Source organism: Myripristis murdjan, chromosome 13 (assembly GCF_902150065.1).
Source record: "Myripristis murdjan chromosome 13, fMyrMur1.1, whole genome shotgun sequence".
Taxonomy (NCBI): domain Eukaryota; kingdom Metazoa; phylum Chordata; class Actinopteri; order Holocentriformes; family Holocentridae; genus Myripristis; species Myripristis murdjan.
In genome coordinates, this window is record NC_043992.1 from 14,126,842 (window position 1) to 14,135,663 (window position 8,822).

Sequence of the window (8,822 nt, forward strand, 5' to 3'; positions counted from 1 at the left end):
GGAGGAGGGAGGGGAGGGCTGCTGAGAGAGGAAGTGTGTACTTCGGGTCACAAAGTACAAGCCCTCTAGAGATAAGTAAGAACCTAGTTTATCTCCATCTCTCTCTCACTGTCTCTCTCTCACACAGATACAGAGCATTCCTATCTTGCTTGGCATTTGAAAACAACTCAAGGCAAAATGCAGCAGAGAAAGAGAGAGACAGAAACAGAGAATGCTCTCAGCACCCCAGGCTTTTATGAACAGCGCCTGTTCAGTATGGTCAGGGTTCATGTTTGAAACAGCGGACAGCAGAAAAAAAAAAAAAAATAAATTCAATAAAAAGCTCATGGAAGGCGGCTTGATAAATGTTGGCAAAGATACAAGTCCAAAATACCAGCTCCATCGTGTTAAATTCCACTGTAATCCTGTGTGTGTGTGTGTGTGTGTGTGTGTGTGTGTGTGTGTGTGTGTGTGTGTGTGTGTGTGTGATTTATGTGAATCTAATCCTATATGCTTGTCCGGACAGAAGCTTGTACTCGCCAAAAACACTTCCACTGCACAAGGGGATTTTCATGAACCCATAACAAAATAGCTTAAATCTGCACATTTCCCACGTACAAACTTGTACCGCGTTTGCACTGCACGGCCCGCCCGCCTCATCATCTGATCTTTCTCCAATACTGCTTGTGAGGCTTGCAAATTGCATTCAATGCAGGGGAGGCTGGCTCCAACTTATTGAGCGGCAGTTTCCTTGCATTCACTTGGGCTGGCAGGGACATGCTGTCTAGACAATACCTACGGGAGATGCTAAACAATGCCTTAATGGGAAAAGTCACTGCTGTGTACACCTTAGCATTCAACAGCAGATGTGAGTGTGTAGCCACAACGTCTCCAAGGGAAGCTTTCAGAGCATCCAGGGGCCCGGAGTTGGTGCTGGATATTTATGGGATGTCTACGGGGGATTGGGCTTTGTTTTGGCATGAATGGGGTCTCCTGCTGCGGAAAGCAATGGGAGGATATGCATGTATGAACACATAAACAGACATGCATACAAAAACACGCAAACATACAGACTGACTGACTGACTGACTGACAGGACAGCTCCAATCCAACAAGAGCTCTTTTATCTTGAACTTGTTTGATCATTTTGCATTAAAATCTGGAGACTGACTCATGATCCCAAACTCCAAACACATAAAACATACACAGTTTACTTACAGAACTGGAGGCTGAGGCTGATAATGGCCAGCACTGCACCCCCAACCACCACCAGGAGGAGGAAGCGTTCCTGAGTGACCATCATGTCACGTGATTGGCTGGCGTCTCTGTCCGTCAGCCATCCACACAGTTCACCATCCCTGCAGTCTGGACACAAAGAAACTGCACATAATGCCATGAAAAACTATTTTTCTCCACTATTAAAAAAGGTGTACACTGCACGCATACAGACCTAAAGGCAGTCAAATCTATCCACAGACAGAAGGAAATCTATCTGAATCAGAAGGAAACCTCAGTGACCGCCTCATTCTGGAGGGTTTTTATGTGCACAAATTATAGTTTTGACACCTACACATGCACCGGCAGGCTTTATCCCTCTCTGTCTGACTTCCAAGAGGATTATTGTGAAGTTAAAAAAAAAAACAAATCATGGTTTGCTCAGAAGCCCAGAAGTATGAAAATAAATGTTTAAAAATTGCATCATAGAAAGGGAATCAGAGAGGAAGTGCTTACCAGCAGAACCGACAACAAGGCAGGAAATACTGTAAACGCCTTTGTAACCTTCTGAAAGAAAGGTGTCTTCCTCTGGGCAAAATCCCACCACAGACACTCTGACGCTGCTGTACATCATCAATTTATGAAGCATTTCCGAAGTTATTTTGTGATGAACTGTTGCAATTGGCTTTTCCGGTGTACTCACTCCCCCGCCACCTTCCTTTTCTACTTTTACTTCTATTGAATGCGTTTTAAAATCCTCATGGCAAAGGCATCTGAACTTGGTGGTTTTAAATCAAAGGGGGGGTGCATGTGCCACTCAACAAGGTTGCAAACACTGGGCTGTATCTATGATCACAGCTGCACACCTTATTCAAAAGCAAGTCTTTGAGGCTACTGTGGGTGGTGCATCTGTGTTTCCTGTAATGATAGAAAGCCAAGAACTGTTTGGAACAATGTTAATATTTTAGGGTGGATGTTTCCTGTCAAACTAAGAAAACCCTCCACATTGAGAGCATGTTCCAAAGAGCTGTCAGTCTAACAAACACCACAGCATCTGAACTCTGTATCATCCAAAAGACCCCACTATGAAGATTACTACTGTTCATATCAGTACTGCAAGGTGTTTATTATAAGTCAAGCTGCATTTACTTCAACATCTGCACAACCCTGTGTAATGTCACACTTGAAACTGAGCACAATAACACCTTGCATATTTCACTCTCTCAGTCTGACTATACATTTGGCCAATGCACTGAAGGCGTCTCACTGCATTTCAAATTATAGCTGCAAATACACTGTAAGTCAAGCCTCTCCAATCAGAACCAGAAATGGAATCAGAAATACTTTATTGATCCCTGAGGGGAAACTGGGTCAGGTGCAGTTGCTCAAATTCTCAACAGAAGAATTAAATTATAAGAAATACAAAAGGAGATAAGAAATATAAAAATATGTGCCTTAGAAATTTGTAAAAGAAAAAAAGGTATGTGAACTATGTAGAAAAGTCTACCTATATACAGCTTATCTAAACATGGATATTGCACTACTGAATTGCTGTCAGGTCCTACGGGTATAAATTTTTGCACAGGTAAATGGTTAAATAAAATTTAAATAGCATACAAATGTAATGTAAAGTCTATTGTCTCATATTTTGCCACTTGTCTTGTGTGTGTAAATGTATGACATGAAACCTAAAGGGGTCAGTTTGTTGAACATGAAATGTCAAGTGGGTCAGTCAATACTCCATGTATGGGTGATAAGCCACCAACACGAGAAAAACAACATGCTAAAGTAAAACAAGCCATACCAGTTAGGCTCGTTAAACACAAATAGTTACAGTCCTACCAGAATGAAATGTACATTTCAAGTTAAATAAGACTACACCTAATTCCCCTACTGTCTCTTACACTCAGTGCCTGTCTGCACCATCTCCCTACATATACGCAGTGTTACATCCATGCATGGTCTGGTCCAAGGCAGGGCTTGGAAGCTAAGCCTACGATGGGAGGGAAAACCTAAAACCCTGCAATAAGCGTAGTCTGGCACAATAAACCCTACCATTATACAGACTAAAAATACTGCCAGCCCCAAGTGTTTTAGTTTATGACTGACCGAGGTAGAGCAGTGCCTCAGGCAGAACTGGACTAGCAACTGTATCATTCTCGGAGCGCGCACTAACCTGTAGCTTCGATGAATCACACCAAACACCGTGCCAAAGTCTGGCAGGTTCATGTCGCTTTGCTTACCGGCAAAAGCACAGGCTCCATCAAATAAGACTCAAGCCTTTTCTGAGTATGGGAGACACTGGTATATTCGGCATGTACATAACCCACCAAGCACCACATATTTCACTAAAAAAAAAAAAAATAAATAAATAAAAAATTAACTTTTACACACATCGTTCACGATGCTCGCTACCACCCCCTTCTCTGTGAGTTTTGGAGGCGGAGGATTGTTGGGGGGAAAACCCCGGAGGAACCGATTTTGTAAGTTGAAGTTTTACAGATAAAAGTGTTGCTTGGTGTATTAAATGTATGCCGAATTCAAGAGTGCATCGTGAAAATCAGAATACATCTTGAGTCATGTTTTACCGGTTATGTGCGTTTTCCGGTAAGAGAGTCTATGTAAATTTCGCTTTTTTTCGCTTGACCGTTTTCACTCACTGGTGAAAGTCACGTATTTGACCAAGTGTCAGTTGCTCCCCCGGCTGCTAGTTAACTAACGTTAGCTAGCCACTTAGCTCCATTAATCTTGACAGTCGGTGATAAGTAGCTCACCGGTTGGCGTAGGAAAACACCACAAAGGACGTGATACTATCAGGCATGTCATTGTATAATTTTGCTAAATTTATTACCGACAACTTGTTGCTTCAAACTAAAGGTCTCGACTCGAGTTAGTTGGTATTGTTCTGTAGCTCGGCATCGCTATACGCCGAGCTGGCAACTGTGTCTAGCCAAAAAAAAAAAAAAAAAAATGCCGTATCTACAATTGCATTCACTGCGAAAGACGAGCAAAGAAATGATGAACAAATCAAAACGTACATGCACGGACGGTCAGTGTATCGCTTAATGATATGTGCAATTAAAAAATAAGTCTTACCTGCTGTAATACTGTGTTAGAGTCTCGCACAACTGGGGTTAAACACTTGAATCCACCGCTCCGCTTTCTCTTGTTTGACTGCCGACCGAGCGGCCAATACCACAGTCAAGCTACACAGAATATAAGAGAGGACATCCGGCCAGGATTTTCAAAATAATCTGTTTTGCGGCGTTTTTTAGCACTGCTGAATACTCATGCTTGCTATGTACAATTCCATTTAAGTGAACGGGGAGGTATCTGCCTGTGGCTTGAACAATTAGTGCAGAACACACCCAACCCATAACCTTTCCTAACCTTATTGTACAGAGGCATGGCGGCTTGATGCATGGAGCCATTTGCCCCTTTAGCAACATCTGGCAAAAATGAACATTCACGCAAATATACGACTTCCCGTCATAGACCTGACTCATTGTTGAATTAGGTGCTTATCCCTCTTTTCCGTCGGCTGAGTCAACTCTTAATCTTATAAAGTGCACCTTTGAGTTAAAGTAAATATTTGAAGCCTACTGCATGGTAGGAATTTGCTGCTTCATGATAACAACAGCAAAAAACATTTCTGCATTAGCCACTTCGTGTCCATGTAAGTCTGTATAATATGCCACACAAACAGCCAGGGAGGAGGTAATTTGTTAAGCATAATAGTAGACTGGAGGTTACAGAAACCGGTTTGTATACTGTGCACTCAAATATCGCCTTTAACATTTCTGCACAACTATTGCCCTTGAGTAAGATGCATAGTTGGATGCATCAGCAAGGGTGATGAGGTGGAGTACAGGACTACTGTGAGCAACTTTGTCACATGGTGTGCGCAGAACCATCTACAGCTCAATGTGACACAGACCAAGGAACTGGTGGTGGACCTGAGGAGGACCAAGGTGCCGGTGACCCCTGTTTCCATCCAGGGGGTCAGTGTGGACATTGTTGAGGACTACAAGTACCTGGGGGTTCACATTGATAATAAACTGGACTGGAGGAAGAACACTGATGCCCTGTACAAGAAGGGCCAGAGCCACCTCTTTTCTGAGGCGGCTGAGGTCCTTCAACATCTGCAGGACTATGCTCAGGATGTTTTATGAGTCTGTGGTAGCCAGTGCTATCCTCTATGCTGTGGTGTGCTGGGGCAGCAAGCTGAGGGTAGCGGATGCTAACAGACTCAACAGACTGATCTGCAAGGCCAGCGACGTTGTGGGAGTGAAGATGGACTCTCTGACAGTGGTGCTAGAGAGGAGAATGCTTCACAAGGTGAAAGCCATCCTGGACAATGTGTCCAACCCGCTCCATGACGTGTTGGTCAGACACAGGAGTTCTTTCAGCACCAGACTGATCGCACCATGATGTATCACAGAGCGACACAGGAAATCATTCCTGCCTGTGGTGGCCATCAAACTGTACAGCTCCTCACTCTGAGTCAGTGGGCTGGCCCCATAAACTAACTCTTGTGCAAATTCCCTCTGTGCAATAATCCATATTCAATACCATACTTATGTGCAATAACCTATAGTGCAATAACTCCTGTCCATGTTTGCACTTGTACATATATTTTTTCTTTTCTTTTTATTCTATATATATTTATATTTATATTTATATTCCTTTCTTTATTTTTCTTGACTATTTGCTCTTTTTACTTGTACACTTGGAGTGGGAGTTGTTATTGTAACAAAAAGTAATTTCCCCCTGGGGATCAATAAAGTATTCTGATTCTGATTCTGATTAAGATGGGTAGAATGCAGTCAAGCAATGCAGATACACCTCTCATCTACACATCGACTACAACAATGCTCAAAAAATAAGCTAACCCATCAATGTCCCCTGGATACAAACTAAAATACACCGATAAACAAAAATAAATTTTTGCTCGTGTCTTTTATAGGAGTTCAATACTTTGCTCTTATTTTGGAGGTAACCTATTAAACATCCGGTATTATTTTGGCTTTCTCAGATGAACTTGACAAAACGGTGGCAAAGCCGGTCTAGCTGTGTTGTGTGGCCAGAGTCAACTCATCTACATTTCCAGCCTCACTGCGCCACCTACTGGATCGCTTACAGCAATGCATTCAGACATGCTGCCTTAAAAGTCTCCTCGGAAACTGGCCAGGTCAGAAGTCGAAAATTAGACCTCATGGTGCATTCACGTGCTTCTGATTGTAGGTAAGTTGAATGCATTAAAGTACCACACCTTTCAAGACGTTCGGTGAGAAATAGGTTAAGTCATAGTTCACAAATCTGTGGTGAGAAGAAAAATAATTTAATGTGAGAAATAAAAAAAAAAAAGTTTGAGTGTGCTGTTTTGTAAGCACACTAATACCTCTGAGAAGTTGCTGACCAGCAGAATTTTAAAAAATACTTAAGAGTAGAGTACTAGCAGGTTGCAAAAGCACAGAAATTACACAGCGGGAAAAAGTTTATATTCTGGAAACAAAACAAAACAAAACAAAACAAAACAAAACAAAAAACAACAACAACAACAACAACAACAACAACAAAAAAAAACACCATGAAATATTGCACTATAACTCAAAGTAAAGTCATGGGTGCATGGGTGCTTTGGTCCCATAGGAACAGATAATATAAATTTGAATGAGTGATTTTCAGGTTCAAAAGACACATATAATTAAAAAAAAAAAAAAAAAAACTATAATCTATGATTTTTGTTTCAACAAGAGTTCTCCAATACAATTTTCTTCCATGCTATTTCAAATAGTAATACACCGCTGATTAAGTTTCTATAGGTGGTGCTCTTTTCTTTGTCTCTTCAGTCACGGTGGCCGTCACTGTTCACGCTAACATTTAGGCTCCTCTTCTGTTTATTCCAGACAACCTCCAAACACAAAACTCACCACTTAAAATGTTCCAGACGATTTTCCCCAGAAATGACCCACCAGACACCGAGCATTTTTAAAACGGCAAATGGAAAAGCTCTCATAAACAGGACGTGTGTTGAGTCACTATACTGTTACAGCAGTCAGCAGTAGAAAGCTGAAAACATATCTAATTATATGAAAAAGTCATGGAGTATCACCTCAATTTATTTTTAAGCATCAACCTTGACTCAAAATGCATCTTTAAAGCCATACGGCTTTCATCATCTCCTCCATGAATTCTGATTGAGTTGTTCAGTCTGTGGAATAGGTAATATATTTTACTGTGAAAAAAAGTTTTCAGCCTTATTAATTATTGTTATTAAAATGCAGTTTTGGTTCAACAGCAACCACAATGGCTCAGTTTGACATTAAACCACCAAGACTCGACTGATTAGATCTTGTTTCATGTGCAGAGTATACTGTGTTTCGCTGTCTTTCAGTGTGCATGGTGAAACACACCCAGAGTTCATTAGGGTCACCATCTGTTATTGTTTTGATCACGGGCCTGTTATCTGTATGGCCTGCACTTCATTATCTAATCTTTCACTTATCTTTTAATGTCACTTTTTCAAAGAACAAACTGGGATAATGCAGACAATCCAGGACACTATCTCTGTGCCCTGCGCGCTCTGCATGTAGTCCGCACACTGAGCAGTGACTTCCTCATAGCTGGAGCTGGCATGCCATTCCTCACCCAACTGCAAGAGTGGCACCCAGTGGAAAACACGCCAGTAGAGTGCCAATGTCTGGCAGTACTTCGGTTTCACTCCAGGATTGCGTTTATTGTGCAAAAGTATTTCGGTTTCTATCTGTGTGGCATTTCTTGAATGTCACCACACCAAAAAAAAAAAAAAAAAAAAAAAAACACCCATACAAGTGAAGGTATTTTCTAAAGGGAGAGAGAGAGAAGATGATGGAGTGAGGAATGTGTGTAATTATGAGAATGTGACTTGTTAATCCGAGTTGGGTTCGGACATAAAAGTCTGTTTCAGGAACATTGGAATGGGAATTATCCAAATGGCTGCTTCAGGTTGCCACAGATTTCCCGGTGTCCTGCAGTGTAGGGTGGGCTGAATAAAATTATATGGGTTAACAGGCTCAGAGTCTGAACAGAGGTAAATTTAATACATTAAGCTAAGCCCTGGCTGGTGAGATCAGGCTTCAAGCTGCAAGATCCTTAAAACATTCTTGTCTTATCAGCTTAAATCACATAGAAGAGCGTCTCTCCTCCCCTTTAATACTGTTGTCACAAATGCTGGGAAATTTCCATGCACAGGAGAAGTGATTAATCATTAATCAAAATTTAAAGGACCATACCAGTGCGTGTTTATCCTAATATCTATAAAATGTATATATACTTCATGTTTCTGCTGATCTTTTCCCAAAGCAAGCAGCCGCATTTAGAAATCAGATATTATTTTTCCTACTTATTATCCAGCCATTGATTTCTATTCATTCTACTCCAATATGAAAATGAACTTTCAGAGGCTTCAAACTTTCTTCACACCAGTATTCCATCACCATAATAAAAATCGTCCACATTAGCTTTCCTAAAAACAGCAGCACTTTATTTATTTATTTTACTTTCTCAGGGACAATACATATTAATAGACACTTTCGTGTAAATATGTAGGATTGTAGCGAGCAGCTAATTTCCATCCTTTTGTCCCT

The 8,822-nt window shown here is 41.2% G+C and overlaps 1 protein-coding gene across 2 annotated transcripts in view; it reads right to left on the reverse strand.

The window, feature by feature from the left end:
* pxylp1 (2-phosphoxylose phosphatase 1) overlaps nt 1-4,400 on the reverse strand; it is a 28,155-nt gene extending 23,755 nt beyond the window's left edge. Inside the window, exons 1-2 of one of the 2 annotated variants that reach the window (XM_030067819.1) lie at nt 4,291-4,400; nt 1,198-1,344 (exon numbers count right to left, since the gene is read on the reverse strand). In XM_030067819.1, coding sequence (XP_029923679.1) covers nt 1,198-1,282 — 85 coding nt within the window. In that variant the 5' untranslated portion in view covers nt 1,283-1,344; nt 4,291-4,400. The remainder of the gene's footprint in view (nt 1-1,197; nt 1,345-4,290) is intronic. The other variant, XM_030067820.1, reaches the window with a different exon arrangement.
* Between the last annotated feature and the right edge of the window lie 4,422 nt (nt 4,401-8,822).